We start from the raw sequence: 18,869 nt of genomic DNA, 5'->3' as shown, positions 1-18,869 counted from the left end.
AAACCAGTTTTTGGCAATTTTCCGCGCATATCCAAAGTACTTTTTGCATTCGGTTTGTTAGGTAGCAGAGCATACCGTACCGTACCATACCGTGCCGCGACGTGACCCGTCTAAAGGGCCAGATCGTGTCGACCTGGCATTTTGAGGGTTGTTTTATCATCTTGGCAGCAGCAGCAGCCGTATTGTTCTCGCCGTTTTCCCATCCGCTTCATTCATGAGTGAGCCGTGTCTCTTTGAGGGCCTCTTGCTAAGTTGGTCTATATCATACCCACATCTGGCTACCCCCCTCACCTCGCCTGTCCCATGGCGCATGCGCTGCTGGGCTTATCTTTTGTCTCATTTGTCGACTGGTTTTTATGACGCCTTCCGTACCAAGTCCTGTCCTGCGGGTCTATGTCGTTCTCATTCTCGCTCTCTCTCTCACTCTCTTTATCATCTGTGTGCGCCTGACATCTGGCCAAATGTGTGAGTTTGTCATGGTTGAAACCATTAAAGAGCCGATCCATATGTGTGAGATATGCTAATAGTCTGGCTTGTTTAATGATATTTTGAGATAAACACAAATTTCTGTGTGAAGATGGTAAGTAACGTCAGCAGATAAGATAGATGGCTAAATGATTGACAAGGGCTGAAAATGATTTGACAAAATAAAGATGAGTTAGAAGAGCAGTTGGAATAGGTAAACTTCATGGAAATCAAAACTAAGCAGCTTGTGATGTATAAATTAATAATAATACTCTACATAAAATATAAGAATTTAATTTGGGATAATGGCGAAATTAGCATAATAATAATAATAATGTTAATAACTTTATAGTAAAATTAATAAATTACTATATATTAATTTTTTTTATTAAATTATTTATTTACTTATTTTTTTTTTTTTTATTACACTTTCATTGTATTTATTTAATTTGTATTTCATTATCATTACATTTTTTATATGTATGTATTTTAATTTATTATTATTATTTATTTTTTTATTAATAATAACTTTATAGTAAAATTAATAAATTATTTTGAATTACATTTTATTTTATTTAAGTTTTTGTTTTCTTTTATTTATTTATTTTTTCCTTCATTTTTATTGTATTTATAAGTTTTTTATTTAATTATTAATTTTTTTTATATGTATGTATTTTAGTTTATCATTTATTTATATTTCATTTTTAATTATTTATTTATTTAGTATTTTTAATTATTTATTTTATTTATTTATTTATATATTATTTTATTATTTATTATAATTTTATTTAATTATTTCGCATTTTTTCTAGCTATATATTATTTGTTTAGTAAATAATTTAAATATAATTTAAATATATTTACAAATATATATATATATATATTTTTCAAAGTAACCTTGTTTTTTGCTCACAATATTCCCAACAATTTTTAATAACTTTAATATGTATATTTTATTTAACTTCTCATTTATAAATATTTACATCGCTTTGCAAACGTATTAGAGAAATGATATTAAAATGAAATATGATTTATTGAGTAACTAAGAATAGAGTTTAAGGTAAATGTATATGAAATAATATATTTAATATGTATTTGCCACTTTATGTAGAACTTCCAAAGTATTTATACAATTTTCTTGTTTTGTACTCTTCATGATTGGAGTTAAGAACTATCTTCAAAAGAAGAGAAACTATAAGATAACATGTGATGAGACGTTGGCTAAGATAATATTTAGATATATATAGGTAGAACTAAAAAAAAATGTTGAAGAGAGCTAGAAATCAAACTGAAACAGTTTTATAATATAGACATATATAGACAATTACATATGTATATATGTATGTATATATAGTTAGATCCACTTAGAACTAAATTAACGTTTATAATAAACTAAATCTCATATATGGCTAACTATCTTTGTCTTTGTTGTTGTGTCTTTTCATTGAGTTCATACATTTGTATATTTCATTCTCTTTATTTTCTTTTCTTTTTGGGATATAGCTTTAAAGAAGTCTTCCATTAATTCTTATATTTTCGTGTTTTTTTTTTTTTTTTTTTCTTTCTTTTTTGGCATGGCACAATTTTGGCATGATTTATGGCATATTGAGAGTACAGATTTGTGAAACATTTTGGTAAATGGCAAGAAAACGTTTTGCTTTGAGCAGCTGCATTAATCCATAATGAGCTCTTCCTCTACTTATAAACTAGTAAAAAAATCCCGACCCGACCCGAACCCCAAGCCCAACCCGAAACCCCAAACCCAAATTTGATTCCACATTCTTCGCCTATTTGGGTGTCTCGCACTGTTGCATTTGCACCACCAGCAGGAGTATGCGATTCATCAGATTATCGGCCTCCGAGTCCTCCATGCTGTTCAGCTTGGCCGAGATGAAGCCACAGAACTTGGAGTTGAGCACCTCGCGCACCGTCTGCGGCGGCGGCATATCCAGTTCACCGGCTGTGACATTCTGCTGCTGGCGCAAGTGGCGATGCTGCTGCAGCATTTGATCCTCATAGTCATCGCCATCCATGTCGCCCTCATCATCCAGATCTTCCGCTTCCGCAGCGCGACGTCGCTTGCGTCCACTGACGGGCGTCTGGGCATCGCCGCTGCCGCTGCCGCCATTATCGCTGCCCGGCGAATTCGAGTCGAGTATGATGGGATAGGGAAAGTCAGCATCGATGGCCTCCAGTTCCTCCACCTCATCGGAGGCATTGCCAGCATCCTCGTCGCCGCTACGCATCGAGCTGGCATCGAGATCATCGTAGCTCCGCTGATGATTCGACTCGGCAGCGGCGCTGTCGTTGCGTGTGGAGCTCACGCGGCTCTCATTGTGTATGGCCTGTGCCGTGGCCAGCGTCTGGTGCTGGTGGGCGGGCAGCGGCAGCATAGGCATCGCTATGGGCAAGGGCAAGCGCAAGCCTAAGCCGGCGCTGCCACCGCTGCTGCTGCTGCTGCTGCTGCCCGCTTTACGAGCGCCTCTCCCGCCCCCACCGCCGCCGCCAGCCGACAAATCCAGCTCCGACTTTACATTGTAATCGTAGAAGTAATCATCGTGGCTCAAATTCAGTCCCGAGCACTTGGACAGATTCAGTGCAGCCTCCGATGCATCGATGAAGGATGAGTGCGACTTCAAACCGGCGGCAGCGGCAGCGGCTGCAGCTGCGGCTGCGGCTGCGGCTGCTGCTTTGCTGCCACTCAAAATGCTGTGATGGTTGTTGTTGTTGCTGCTGCTGTTGTTGTTGTTGTTGCTATTGCTTGTATTGTTGTTGTTATTATTATTGCTGTTGTTGTTGTTGTTATTGTGCAAGTGATGAGCAAATGCGCTCAAACTGAGATCGCCAGTATGCGAAGCGCCCCTAGAAAGAGAGTGAATGAGAGAGAGAGAGTTTGAGTTATAATGTAGTAGGTGGCAAAGGGGTAAGAAAAAAAAAAAGGAAAATAAAGAGACGGAGAAGAGAAGTTTTTAACAGACTTAGTAGAATCGGTACTACTCAATGGAGCTCATGGTAAATATTATCAACTAATCTAATTCATCTATATGGAATATAATTGGTCTAGAACTATAACAAGACTATCGATAAACGATAAATATGCATGGTCGTTTTATCAGCCAATACGCATATATTCCGATCTACAATCTAAAGAATATATCCGAACACTAATGCCTTAGATAGGAACCAAATTAAATTTAATTAATAAATTACAATTATGCGGTTATTTATCCGACTTATAAAGACACCAAATAATATACATAGATGTATATATATCTATATGTATATTTTATATTTATTTTATATATTTATAGTCCATATACATAAATATTTGTTATATATTAGTCTGCATAGTTATTATTAGCTACGAACTAAGAACCATAGTTCAATATAGAAAATAATATTATTAATCTTACAGCTTATACTTCTTGGAATGACGTCTAGGCATATTAGGTGGAATCGCAGCTCTAGATTATGTAAACTTTCGATAAAGATATATATGCTTTTTGCAGTTTGCTTTTTGTAGAACAGTTCGAATAAATCACAAATGATAAATGTTTCTATAATAACTATTCGGATGCCTACTTAGGTGCTATAGAATAATGACAAATATTACTAATGAAATGCCATGGCCTACTAATATATATAGGATTTAATAATAGGGAGCAAAATCTTAATTAATAATTATTATTAGTATACTGTAGACAAATTCAGATAAATATGATAAATATCAAAATTAGCTAAGTTGTCTTCTATATTCCCACATTAGAATACTATTTCATATACATACTTATTTCATTTTTCGTTGATCTACATAACATGTATCAGAACCTCATTGCTCCCTCTCTCTCTCTCTCTCCTTAGTTGTAAAACTGTTCTAAAAATAACTCTACAATGGGGCCAAGCAACCCCAAAGAGACACAATTCGAATCACAGGAACGTGCTCTAACAAACCCCCAAAATATAAAATAAAAGAAAGCAACAAAACTCGAAACTACCCAAAAACTCGTGATGTTTTTCGCTAGATTCGGCTTTTGCTTTGGTTTTAGCTCTGATTCTGGTTCTGGTTCTGGGTCTGGCTCCTGTTTTGGTTTTAGTCTTCGGGGCTGGTTTCTTGTGCTACTCAAATTTCAGGCGCATTTTCCACAGCTGCCTGAATGCCTCGAATGCAGCGAGACGTGGCTATTTTTAGACCAACCCAAGGCGAGGCGAAACGGGGGTAAGAGGGAAATTGTGGCTGGGCCAAGGCTTGGGCCCAGTTGCCAGGACGGAGCTCCCTTTGCTGTTAGGGCCTCCGGGGCAGGTAGTTGACAATTGGAACTGTAAAATGATATGCGTTCACATTTTCCATCTTTCCAATTTTTTTTTTGTGTTTTTTCATTTCTCATTTTCCATTTAACATATTTCACATTTTCCACATAATCAGGGCCAAATGGATTTTCACATGTTCACAGAGCCGAAGAAACGTTCGCTGTTTGCTATTTGCTTGTGGTTTCTGCGGTTCTCCTTCATTTGGTTCTCTTGTGTTTATTTTTCGTTTATTTCCCAAGTCTTATCAGTGTTTGTTTCCGCCAGGGCCCAGAACCCAGCCAAAACCCAGTGGATGGACAGTTTGCATTTCTATTTAATTGCGTAGCTCTCTATGAGGAATTCCAATTTTTGTGTTCCCCCATTTCGTCGGTTTATCAGCGCTAACGACTGACTAATGGTCAAGTTTCCGCTCTTAGCTGAGCTCAGCTCAGTCTAGCCTAGCTGAACCGCACTGAACTGAATTGCTCTGATAAGCCAAACCGAATGACAAGACGTCAAGTCAAGTCAAATCAACAAACATTTTTATTTGTGGTTAATATTGTGATGACTTCCCAAGAATCATATAATCGCGAAATTCTTAACAATAATTGTGAAATGCGTTTTACTTTGAGACATTTGAATTAAAATTATTTTAAACACAATTTATATTAAATTATATGAGTTTAAATAATATAGTTTTGGTAATAGTAGCAGTAGATTTACGACCAAGGAGATCCTTGATGCTGGACATGCAAGGATCGCTTTTAAGATACATATCATGTATATTATATATATGAATATAGATATCAAAAGATTTATATAATAAAACATATATGTACATAGATAGCAATGAAGATGTCTTAAAAAATAAATAGAGAGATAGGGTAGATCAATCGATTGATTGACAGATTGGCTAAACAGAAATAAAGATTAATAGAGAAATATTATTATAATATATATTATCATATTATACATTTATAAGGTTAAATTAATATACAAATAAATATGTATAGAGATAGGTTAAGAAACAGATAATACAATATTATCCCACAATCTATTCAATTTTTTATGCAATAGTTTTTCTGGTTTATCTTTTATTTTTAAGGACCTTTATATTATGGATCACTCAGCACGAATTTGCTATAGTAAAACAAAACTGTGAGTTAATTTTGATTGTAAATTTGTATAGCTCTTCTCTTTTGTTACTCATACTGATGACTGATCAATCAGTCAATCCATCATATATTTTGCATGCTTCGCTCAACGATTGCAAAATATAAATATTTGGTTGACAATTGCTTAATCGCTGTAAATATTTTAATAACATTTGCGTTGCATTCGAGTGGACTGTGGCACTCTTGCGTAAATTGGGTATACGCCCAGTATTTTTTGTGGGGCCTCAAGTGACGCATATGCAAAAGTATTTCTCATTTTTTGGGTGATCAGTTTCCCACTGGAGACCAGCTGAGATTCGTTTTTATGCTTATGGGGCGCGGTTGGTCAAGCCACTCAGGCTGGCGATTCGACTCGACTCGGCTTGGCTCGGCCCCGAGCGTAGAGCTTGGGGTGTGGTAAATTGCTAGAGGGACGGGAGCGTGGACGGGGTAAGCGGGTCGCTTGGCTCGGCAATAATTTCATCAATTTTGCAGCTCATTTGCTTATTAAATCATAAGCGTGACACAGAACCGAGCACGACCAGACTGAGAGAGTGAGCGTGCGAGCGAGTGAGGGGGGTAGAGTGGGCTGAGAGAGCGAGCATAAAAGAGAGCGCCGCAGACCCTGGTCATCTGGCCGTTGGCGACCGACCGACCAACCCCGTTGGCGGCTGTTCGCTTCGTGTACTTATTTTTAACCCTGGTCCGTTTGGCTGCGTCGCCTCAATTGCTCAGCCAAACGCACACACATGCAATCACTCATATAATCACGCTCTCTACCTCTCTCATTCACTCTCGCAAAAAAGAAAAAAAAAACACACATTTTTAATCTACGCTTCTTTCTAAACTTGGTCCACTCGCCGCAATCGCTCATCGTCGTTCGTTCGCTTGTTCTTTCCTTCGTTTTGTCCCCGTCTGCTGCTGATTGTCATTTTCATATTTGCTGCCCGCTCATTGCGTTAATTTATCACTCTCTCTAGCGCGCTCATTCGCGCTCGCATCGCGCCGCTCGCGCTGCATTCGTGTTCGTTTGGTTCGCTCGCTAGCTCGCTCGCTCGCTCGTTCGCTCTGCCACCACCAGCAGCAGCAGCATCAGCGGCAGAAGCAGAGGCAGCGGAGGCAGCAGCCGCTAAGGCTAAAGCGTTTTGTTGGTTTTTGCAGCTTCCCTCGATTTTGTTTTTGGTTCAAGTGGCGATGCCGACAGCAAAAACAACAACAACAACAGCAGCAGCAATAATAGCTAAAACAACAACAACAATAGCGTTGTATAATTTTCGCTCTGGACAAGATCTGTTTTTATGGCTCAAGCCACGGTCTCGGGCCCGAGCCCGGCCCGTTCCGTTGTCTGTTATCAGCTCAAAATAATAAAAATTTAAATAAGTATGTGTGTGTGAGAGTCTATGTATGTGTGTGTGTGTGTGTGTGTGTGTGCGGGCATGTGTGGACCCGGGGCCGCCGACTGTGTTGCCTCAGCTCTGGTTGCTGCTGCCGATGTGGGTACAGTCAATTGAAAGGAAATGGCCTTATTTCATATAAATATATGTACATAAAGTACACCACACACTCACACTCACACACACACATCCACTCATAGAGCGTAGTGCGGCGAGGGGCACGGCGAATTGGCTGTTTGCTCCACATGAGCCACAGAATCCGAAGCCCAGAGCCGAGAGCCGTGAGGCCAGAGCCTGGTCATTTCTTTGTTCGAATTGGTTTTTTCCGTCCAACGTTTTTCGAGATTTTTTTTTTCGCAGCACAAAATACGCGTATATTCGCATATTTGCATATGCAAGTGTGTGTGCATGTGTGTGTGTGTGTGTGTCTGTGTGTATATTGGGCAGATGTTTTTACAGAGGCTTAGCGGAGATTTGTCTGCTTCTCTCTTTGCTCGTGTCATGAAAATGGCAGAGCAATGCAACAGAGATAAAACAAATGAGGGGCTACAAACGTCATAAGATAGGCAAAGGACTATCATGATATAGATAATAAGAATAAAATATAAAATAACAAAAATAAATATGTTAGTATAATATTTAAAAAAATATTTAACATTGATATATTTAATTTTGTAATATTATCTAATATAGAATATATTCTATACAGAATATTCTATTTGATTTATGTTCTAAGGATCATAACAAAATGTAAACTAATATATAAATTATTTTTTTTATATTATTTTTTAATTTTCTAGATCACAATAAAAGCCTTAACTCGATCTTCTATTATACTATTAACTATACTGAAGTATTTTTTTTTTTTTTTAGTATTTGATTTAGATAATATAATCAAAATAAAACCTAAGCAATGTACCAGAAAAATATTTAAAAAATTCTGCTCTTCTGATAAGAATTGACAAAATGACAATGTGCAAAGTTTCCAGTCTGCCAGCTTACAGCCTAGCTTTCCAATATTCCAGCTGTTGGAAGAATGAAGTAATTCATTTACGTACATACATATTTTACATAGTATTTCAAAAATACATATTTATCTGAATCAGAATTCAATATTTATTTCATTAGCTAACTAAACTTTATATTCAACTGGCCCACTAATCCAGTGGAAGTCAGCTTTCCAAGAATGAACATCATGAAGAGCTCGCCGCCCCGCTAAACCCACAAACTGAATCGCCTTATGCCATGTTTCACTTCACTGAACAACAAATAAGTACCATATATGTATTGTATATATACATATGTATATTTGTGTGTATGTATATATAGTTCGCCTACAATAAGAATATTATATGCACCATCATTTCAATTTCAAAACAAGATCGATTGAGTCATCCACTGAAACGTGGCAAAGGAAACGTTCATCTGGCTTCTGACTTTTGGCTAGAATCGAATTTTTTGCTCTTTGCACTGCAGCAGCGCGGCGAATGTAAACAGCAATGCAAAAGACAGCAAAACATGGAAGAAGAAGAACACCTCAAATTCTATATGTATGCATGTATGTATGTGTACGCATGTGCCTGTGTGTGTGTTTGGCCGTAGTCCAAGTCAAGTCTGGCTAATCTAAAGTTGAGGTTTCAATTCATTTCATATAAAATTGCTAGTAAAACCAAAAGTATGAACCGTTATTCATACTCTGGAGCTGGTCTTTGCCCCATAACACAGCTCACGCACACACACACACACTTACGCCTGCTGCTGTTTTTGTCTGAGTCGGCTTGCAATGCGTGTACAACAATCGCTTATCGCTGCCGACTTCAGTTGTAATATTAGTCAAAGGGCAGAGACAATGGAAGGCACGATTGGATTCAATGATTGGAAATGGAAAGTGACCAAATTCAGGTGGGTGTAAACCGAGCCCAGTCCGATAAGCCCAGCCCGATCATAATAATATATTGCGAGCAAGGTTTTCCAGTAGTTTCTAGGCTATTAATATGCATATATATGTATGTGTGCCACGATTGGGAAGCACAAAGCTGAATTCCATTAGGCTGAGCCTTAAAAGTGCAAGCTAAATTATATTAGGCTGAGTCTAAAAATTAATTCTAAATGCATATATTTAATAATAAATGTTATTTAAATTAGTATATGAATTCAAATCTAACTACTTAATAGTCAACATAATTTATACATATATTTATTCTGTAAATAAATCAATAAATATGTATGTATGAGAAAGGCAAGCTTAATTATATTTTAGACAGAATCTAAATAAAATACATGATATATACCCACAAAAAAATTTAAGTATTTTTTTTTTTTTTACCTCTTTCTTAAGTAATTACTTAATAATCAATGGATTTCAATATTTTTTGTCTGCCAATAAATAAATATTGTATATAAAATATAGGACTAGCTAAATTATATTAATAATAATATGTACTTATTGAATTATATGAATTTAAGTATTTTTTAAATAACTATTTCTAAGCTAAGTTTTTATTTGTACTTCAACAAGTGCATGCAAAATGTGTGTTAGGTCCACCCTAATTATTGCTATTCATATTTGTTAAGGGTTGTTCGCGTTTTTGTTTTGATTTTGTTGTTCGCTTGCAATTCGTACTCACTTTCTTTCTCTGATGACATCTCTGAGGAAATCCATGGCCTCGTACAGGCTCCACTTTGGCTTGAATCCGTTGCCCATCAACTTTACGTGGGCCAATTCGCGGCGATACGATTCGCGCAGGGACTTGAAGGCGCGTGCAACGCGTCTTCCGGGCGCATTGAATTCCCGGCCAATGTGCTCCCAGGCGCGATTCTTCTCCTCCTCGGCGCCCTTGAAGTTGGGCAGGCGCGAGTCCCACAAGATGGGATTGTCGTGCACCATTTTGATGAGCTTTAGCTTGTCGGAGGCATTACGGCGCACCACTGGAAAGACAATGGAAGTAAACAGTTTCATTGTTGCTGTTGTTGTTGTTGTTGTTTTTTTTGTAGAGTCTCATTGGATTTGTACGCACATTTCTTAATCTTTTGAGCTGGCACCACGGCCAATTCGACTTTGGGCTTCATGTCCAGCGCTATGGCCGCGGCGGCTGCGCTCATGTCCTGCAGCGAATTCGTTGTGGTGGGTGAGGTGCCCGACGAGGCAACAACGGCAGCGGGCGCCATTAGAATTTTTTGCAATATGTGTAGGTTAATGTTGTATCTATTTTTGTTGGCCAGCGCGCCAGCCAGATTCACTTTGTTCACTTGACCCAAAGTTCACTTATCACATTCACTTTACTTTGTTGCTTTTTGCCAGCGCGCGATCGTTTGGGTGGCAATGGTTGACGACGGGGGCTGCTACCCTCTCACGACCAAGTTTAAACAGCAACTAAAAACCAAAACCAAAAAAATAACAACCACCGCGAGCTGTGACGGCCGCGACAACAACGACAACGACAACGTCGATGGCAACGACGTCAGCAGCGCTGCTAGCAGCAAGCCCGCATTTCACGATGCGAAGCCAAAACATACAAGAAGCGCACACATTCGCATGCAGTACACTAAATACTCTGAGCGACTTTGTCATGCAAACGGCATTTGAGTGAGGCCGAAGCAATTGTTAAACTTCGTCATAGAATTCGAATGCTCAGCGCAAGGGTATAAAAACACAAACACGACTCACACACACGCACACAATCACACACACGCGAGCCACAAATAAAGACCCAGGCGCAGGCGAAAGAGCCACAAAATCACGCGCGCTCAACATGCGCGCACTCTGCCTCTCGCTCTCTCTGTCTTTCTCTCTCGGACAATTGTGCTCGGCGTCGCTGCCTGGGCCAATACACAACGTGTGTGCGCGGCGGCATTACCGTTATCGACGCCTGCGCCGACGTCGCCGCCACGAACGATAGCGTACGATGCGCTCAAAGAGCAGTCCAGGCCGTTGGCTGAGCTCGGCTCGCGTCGGCTCTCGCTCTCTCTCTCTTTCGTCTTACTGGTGTTCAGACGGAAAAACGCCGTTTAATTGCAACAACAGAAAGTAAAAGCGAGCAAAAGAATGAGCGCAAAAAAGAAGAGCGACGGAGACGACAACGTCACTCACACATTCATACACGCACACACTGAAACAAATCAAGCACTGGAATTATGTGTAACACAAAAATCCGTTGACGCGTTTGCATCGCTGACGTTTTTCAGTAGCTGCCGTCGATTCTACTTCGCGCTGTTATTGTTGGAGATGGGCAAACTGTTCTATATGCAATGCCCTACACTTAAGCGATAAGGCATTGTGGAATTAATAGTCAACGTTTTTAGGAAAGCTTCGTAGCTTGTGGTTTGTATATAAATAAATATAGAAATATTTGTCCTAAAATATACAGAACATATGTACACATATGTATACTACATAAATATGTATAAAATCATATGTGATTAATAGCAGGTGAGTATATAATTTTCAGCCAATTAGCTTTTGAATATACATATGCAAATATGCAAATGAGTTTAAATTACATATTAATGGGTGTAGGGCATTTTGCTTGCATGCTTATGCCGCCCTTTTAGGCTGCATTCATTAATCGGCTACTTTGTACATAGGTCCGCTGCTCCCTCTTCTACAATTGTTGCACTTATTCCATTTTCCATTTCGTTGCTGCACGGCATTCGACTGTCTGCTGTTTCTAAGAAGGGGAATGAGTAAAATATTATGCGCATGTGTGTGTGAGTGAGTGTTGTAGGAGGGAACTGTTGGGGAGCGCGGCCGATTTGAGCCCGCTTAATGATGGTTCTCTTTAGTTTGGTTCGCTGGTGGCGACGTCGACGACGACGGCGACAACGTTGGCGTCTGCGTCTGTGCCTGTATGTCTGAGGTCGCGTTCAATTGCGTTTTAGTTGAATTTATTAATATGCCCACTTTGTGTTTTTGTTTTGTGTGTTTTACATTCGCTGATGCTTTACTTTACGTCTGCGCTTTGTTGCCTTGTTTTGCAGCCGCTGTCGCGCTGTCGCGCAGTCGCGCAGTCTCTTCCAGGCTCTTGTAAGAACTTACAAAAAACATTTGGAGCACACATGTTGAGTCTAACCAAAACGACGACAGTGCGATAGAGAAAGGAAGAGCGAGCATAGATAAAGACCAGAAGAGAGGCAGATTTACTGTGTACGCATGCATATGCATGTGTATGTGGCTCTGCCTGTTGGTGTGTGTGTGTGTGTGTCAGCATATCTCGAGTCTTGTTTAATGTTAATGCCCAACATTTGTGTCTTGCAACGTTTTGTACGCTGCCCATTGGAAACGGCGATAACGACAGAATTCCCGTGCAGTCATTTAAGCCGCTGAAATCTAGCAAAAAAAAGAATACAGAATAATCTAGTGAGTGTGGGAGGGAGAGAGGAGAGTGGCTTTTGTCTGTATGTAATTTATGCCTAATGAACTATTTCCGGCCAAGTGTCAATTAATGTATTCTGTATATATTCTGGCCCTCGGCTTGCCCCATACACATACACAGGGCACAAGGGGCAGCAGCAGCAGTAACAACAACAACGTGCCCGCACAAATGTTGCGATGATCAATTCTGGCAAAAATAAAAGAAGAGAACAGAGAGAGAAAACCGTAAGCCCAAAGCTTTCCTTCTCATTCACACGCATGTCAGACAGAGGGAGCGCTCGACGTTTCCGTTGCAGCCTTTGCATGCTTCCTCTTTCCTCTTCTCTTCTGCATTTGCTTTCAAGCCAAATTAAAAGTCATGCAAGCGGAATTTGTTTTCTACTGCTGATTAAATTTTCGAATGTGCGAGATGAGCTTTAATATTTTTATTTTTGACTCTTATATTTTATTATTACTTCTTTGGCATTTGTGCTCTTTGCGCCGTTAATTGAGCGGCAATAAAACGGTTTGTTGAAATTCTCCATGCGCTTGCTATACGAATGTGTGTACGAGATACATAGGTGAGAAGGCTTGAGCAGGGGAGGGGAGGGATCAGTTAGAATAATGAATTTGGTATGGAAATGAAGAGCATGTAGATTAGCCTATGTTACGAAGGCAAGAATGAGTCAGAGAATGATGGATGTACATAACAAAAGGAAGATAGAAATCGGTGATTGGAAGGAATAATTTCGAGTAAAAATCTCAGCTATTTTGAATTGAGTGATAATGAACCCTTCCTGGAAGCGATCAAAATAAATGATTAAAATATTGAATTAATTGCATGAGATAATGATTTTCTTTTCAATGTTCAATTAGGTAATATCGGAAATACCAGACCTATCCCCATGGCTCTCATACGGCTTGCTGCTTATCAGGCAAATTAATCACGAATTCAATGCAAATACCAAAAGCGGCTCTGGCTGTAAATAAAGCCAATAAATATTGACACAGGTCAGAAATCGATTCGAGCGCAAGACGAACAGTCAGCAGGGTGTGGAAGGGAAAAGGGGCAGCGGGGAGGGGCGTCCAAGCAGCTAGACTGTGTGGAAGGGGAGCCCGTTCATAACGATCGTAACTGTTGCCGTTTTTGCCCGGTTCTATCGCCTCGATAAGCCCAAAAAAACGAACCCTCATTGAAGCCAAGCCCAGCCCAAGTCAACTCAATCAGGCAATAAAAATTTATAAATGGGGAATGTGTTTGTCAAGAGTGTGCGAGCGAGTGGAGTAATGGGAGAGGGGGGTGTCAATTCAAGACCAAGTTGAAAACAATTTCCAACCAACATTTGTATTTATTTGTGATGAAGCAACAGCGGAAGAAGAAGAAGAAGAAGAACAGACAACAAATATGCAGGCAAAATCGTAGATTGGGGCAGCGATCGATTCGATCGATCGATGAAGAACCGTTTGTTCGTTCGTTCGAGCAATCAAGTAAAACGAGCCCGAAACGCGAAAAATCAGTTGACGTTGTTTTTGTTGTTGGCGCTGAAATATTTAAATTTTGACCCAACCCCAATCCAAATAAATTTGTGGCGTAATGCGTGCAGCTGTGTGCGACGCCTCTCTCCCGCTCACACTCTCTGCTTCTCCCCCTCCCGCTCTCTTCATTCAACTCAACCGTTCGCTCGATCGCTTGGTTTTCAGTTTCGTTTTCGAGCGTTGCCTTCGGCTTCGTCGCTTCTCATGCTCTCGTGCTTCTTGCCTTCTCTTGCTCGTGCTGTACTCGCATTTTGGTCTCTTGGGGTCAGAAATTGTCGCATATCGTTAAGAACCCAAAAAGCGAACGACGAAACGTCGCAGTTTCGAAATTGGCCATGTGCCTGACGATTCGTAACGGCGTATTCGAATAACGCGATAGAGGGACATGACGAACACTGAGATGTACATAACGCAGATGTAAATGTTTGTATGTAAATATGTACATATGTACAGATGTATGCATATATGTAAATATAAATGTATGTATACATACATACATATGTATTAATGTATTTTTGTATATGTGCGTACTGATTGGAATTTGGGCTTTGGGGCTTGACAACTGCCCATTTTTGCTTTTACTTGAATAAAATGAGATTGCTAACTAGGAAATCTTTTAAAGAAATTTAAATTTATATAAATAAATATGTATTTAATTGCATCTGCCAGTCCTCTTTAATATATGTATTACTCTAATTTTAACTCTTATACTTGCTCCTGCTCTAGCTGCAACTTGAATTTGTTTTATTTTACTCTTTTTCTTATTCTAACTTATTATACACAGTTGAACACAAGTCTTATACTCTTGTTCGCTTTATTTCAAGCTCCAAATATCGGTTATAGAACATGAAAATCCTAGTATAAGACTCTTGAAGGAACACAGCTTACTTAAATATAAGTGTGAAGAGCTAAGCAAGCGGATGAGAACAAATATAAGTCGCATAACTAACATAATTAATCAAAAGGCAAAGCAAATGTGTCTGGAAAAATTTAGCGAAGACACAAACCGCCAACTGAGCCTAGAACTCAACTAATTCGTTTGAACAGCAAATGTTGCCAAGAATTGTTGCTGTTGTGGTTGTTGTTCTTGTTCTTGCTGTTGTTTTAATATTTGTTGCTTCTTCTTGATCTCTTTTTCTTGCTCGTTGTTTCTGTACGCATATGTTGCCAATGGCTTTTGCTGGCTGTTGCATTTTTAAATTAATAAACAAAATGAGTCGAGTCTGTTGGCAGCCGGCACTTAAGTAGCATTACATATGCATACAAACACACACAGTGTTTATGTGTGTGTGTGTGTGTGTCTATGAGATACTTGTATTCATTAGCTTACCCCAGCGGCAGTCACCAATCAAAAACGTTGCTGCCTCGCTCTCAGATCCGTTTATTGCCCATTGTTGTTGTTGTTGTTAGCTGGGCCCTCGGTTTTGTGCTTGTAATCGCGGTTCATTGTGGGCCAGCACTTGGGTAAGCCACACACACACACACACACACACACACATGCTTGAATTGTTGTTGCAGCTATCGCTTATCGTGCGGCGAACGTTGATTGTTGTAATTGCTTCAAGTTGCTGTTTGTTGTTGTTACTGCGGCTGTTGCTGCCGCTGCTGCTGCTGGCCATTGGCCGTGTCTGCTGATAATAGTATAAGGCTCTGGGCACTGGGCTCTGGGCTCTGGCTTCTGGCTACTCGCTTGCTCTCTTCCAAGGCCTGCCACGAATTTTCCACAATGAGCTATCAAGTATCTATACCATATGCTGCTTATCTCTAAATCCGCTCTCTCACTCTCCCCCTCACCCTCTCCCTCCCACTCTCCCTCTGACAGCTACAACTTACATTTGCTGTTAATTACTCAGCTCAGCTTACCTACAATATAGCTACAATAATATAGCAAAAAGCTTTGCTAAACTTTAACCCCTTGGCTGGGGCACTGTTTGTTTTTCTCCTGCTTTCTTCTTCTCCTACTTCTTTTTTTGTTGTAGTTTTTGGGCTACATTTTCCCACACGTCCGTTAGAAAATGAGAACAGAAAAATTTAATTAACAATTTACAGCAACATTTGGAAAGCACACAAAAAAATTAGAGTGACATGTGTTAAAATATTAGACTTTAACATACCCTGTATTAAATGAGTAGAATTGGAAAAATGTATAAAAATAGAAATGGCAATTTCTGAAAATATAAAGAAAAAACAAATTCGATAATAAAGAAAATGATAAATAATTATTATGTTAAAAAATGATATATTATTAAAAAATAATTTTATTATTAATAATAATAAAAAAGGATATATTAAATAGGTATAAAACTTTAATAAGAAATAGAAATAAAAATAAAATAAAAATAATAATAAAAATAAAAATAGAAATAAATTCAAATAATATATAATTTATAATAATAAACATTAATACAAAAAGTTAACAATATTAGTAACAAACATATTTTTAAAAATAAATAAAAGTAAAATATAATAATTTCATAAAATAATAAATGCTCCTGCCTCTGAAACTGAGAGATCAATAACTGTGCTTCATCATTTACCCGCAAGTTGGAGAGCAGAAATTGAGCATGTTTGTTCAGTGTAATTTCTAGTACGGCACTCTCGAGCGAAGCTTTCATACATGTTGCCAAATAAGTTGAATGGAACGAAAATCATTTATATAGAATACTTGTCCGAAGGCAAGAGTAAAATTTAATTTTATTTATACATACATTTTCTTATTGTTTAGTATAAGACAGATTACAATTAAAAAAGGAATTTAAAAATATATATTTGTGTATAGCCTTGCCAAAAGTTACATCGAAGCGCAAGCAACCCCTTTACCTCAATCATACAGGGCATTCGAAACCGCCAACGCCAACGAACCTTGGACGCGAGTTAGTTAATGCTGGCATGTGTTGGCCATGTCTCATTCCGTTCCCCACAAACGGCCAAGCAGCCCAGCCAAAAACTGACAAATGCAACTGCAGAGGCAGCAGCACTTATCACTCAACAATCGAGGCCAGTTAGCGCTAGATAGAGATAGCAGTAACCCCTGACCCACGCCTCACGCCACACGCCTCACGCCCACCCGCATTTCGGGCAAAGCGAAGTAATTACATGAGAACATGCCAAGAAAGGCTTGAAGGGTTTGCTCGTTGGGTCGTTGGGTAGGTAGTACATTCGCATTTAAATGGCCAACCAAATTGTTGGCTTAAGCCAAACGAAGCAGCGCTCAGATTCCTTCAAATCCGACAAATCCCCAAGAAATGTCCTTGTCAAAAGCCAAAGAGACATGTGGCAAATTATGACATTGACCAAGCAAGCAAGCAAGCAAAAAAATAAGCCTTACAATGGGTTAGTTGTTAGTCAGCTAGTAGTAGTCGTAGTTGTTGCTGTTGTTGTTGTTGTTGTTGTGTTTGTTGTCACATGTTAACCAACTGTCATAATCAAGGCAAGTTTCCCGCGGGAAGTCCATGTAGAGGGAAAACTGTGGCAACATGTGCTATCACTGCTGCCGCAGCTCCTACTACAACACAAATTGATATATGTATATGTAACTGTATATATGTATATACATACATTAGAGAAATCCCACAAAACTAGCCAAAGAGATTTTGAGTCCATTTGGCGCTACCCAAGCAAAGTGGCAGAGTGGGGTAGCTTAAGCTGATGATATTTATAATAAAACAAAGGCTTGACTCTAAGGAAAAATAAAGGCAGAAAATACAATAAAAACTTGAGTTTATAGTTATGTTTATTTTTATATATTTTTAAAGTATTAAATATATTTAAATATTCAAATAAAATTGATTTGCAAATATAATAAATAAATTAAATTTAAAATATAAATAAAAGAGAATTAAATACTAAAAAAGAAAAAAAAAACGAATATGTATTTAAAATATAAAAAATAAAAATAAAATAAAATAAAAGGTATCAAAAAGAATAAAAATAAATAAAATACATAAATATAAAATCATAATAAAAAAATAAACTTAAAAAATATATATTCAGCTTTTAGCAATTAATGTTGTACAAAAATTAAAAAAAAACGCATATAGTTAAGTCTTTTGAATAAATAAAGAAAATATAAATTTTATCTGCTATTTTATTTTATTTTATTTTTTTTAAAGATATATATCTTTTGAATAAATACAAAAATTATAAATTTTATCCGCAGTTTCATTTATTTATTTTTATTTTTTATTTACACATACAAAATTGGATATTTTATGATTTCTGTATCATTTTTCTGAATATTGTCAATATATATATTATATATATATTTTCCTAGTCAGTCAACGTATTAAAACTTCTTTAGATTTTCTTTCAGCTCAAATTAGAAACTCAAATTCAAAGAACAAATCCGTTAAGAAAAAAAAAAATAAATAAATAAAAATGAAAAGCATTTTCGTTGCCCCCTGAGTAGGGCGCAGACATTGGGGAAATAATTTCAGCTCTGTTATTATGATGTTATTAGAGAGCTTTTGTTTTTTTTTTCTCTTTCACTCTTGTTGTTGTTGTTGTTGCTGTTGTATTGGATATCTGGGGAATGCTCGAACTACTTTTAAATGTGGCACAATTCTCGTTGTGTCTTCACTTTCACTGGCGAAATGTGTTTTATTAGTGGTTTTTCGTTTAGTTTTTCTTTTCTTGTCTTCTTCTTCTTCTGCCTCGTCTCCTCCTGCTCCTGTTTGGTTGATT

General features: G+C 38.1%; 1 protein-coding gene across 2 annotated transcripts; it reads right to left on the bottom strand.

Moving 5' to 3' along the window:
- Positions 1-1,519: 1,519 nt before the first annotated feature.
- Positions 1,520-10,791, bottom strand: LOC6582658 (probable serine/threonine-protein kinase ndrD). Of its 2 annotated transcripts, XM_032731348.2 has the most exons (3): positions 10,318-10,791; positions 9,928-10,228; positions 1,520-3,327 (listed from the first exon to the last, which is right to left on the bottom strand). In XM_032731348.2, the coding sequence occupies exons 1-3, from the start codon at positions 10,466-10,468 to the stop codon at positions 2,253-2,255; spliced, it is 1,527 nt and encodes a 508-aa protein (XP_032587239.1). In that variant the 5' UTR covers positions 10,469-10,791; the 3' UTR covers positions 1,520-2,252. The 2 variants fall into 2 exon arrangements, with proteins under 2 accessions (XP_032587239.1, XP_015018038.1); XM_015162552.3 differs by lacking the exons at positions 9,928-10,228; positions 10,318-10,791 and adding an exon at positions 3,879-4,036.
- Positions 10,792-18,869: the final 8,078 nt, after the last annotated feature.

This window comes from Drosophila mojavensis, unplaced genomic scaffold (genome assembly GCF_018153725.1).
Source record: "Drosophila mojavensis isolate 15081-1352.22 unplaced genomic scaffold, ASM1815372v1 contig_74, whole genome shotgun sequence".
Taxonomy (NCBI): domain Eukaryota; kingdom Metazoa; phylum Arthropoda; class Insecta; order Diptera; family Drosophilidae; genus Drosophila; species Drosophila mojavensis.
Note: the sequence above shows the minus strand (reverse complement) of the source record. Positions and strands in the feature narration are given on the sequence as shown.

Bases quoted from the DNA above. Each gene is read 5' to 3' on its own strand.
- LOC6582658 (XM_032731348.2), bottom strand. From the start codon at position 10,468: ATGGCGCCCGCTGCCGTTGTTGCCTCGTCGGGCACCTCACCCACCACA. The intron at 10,229-10,317 runs GTGCGTACAAAT...TTGTCTTTCCAG, and splicing joins AGCTCAAAAGATTAAGAAAT to TGGTGCGCCGTAATGCCTCC. The intron at 3,328-9,927 runs GTGAGTACGAAT...CTCTCTTTCTAG, and splicing joins GATGTCATCAGAGAAAGAAA to GGGCGCTTCGCATACTGGCG.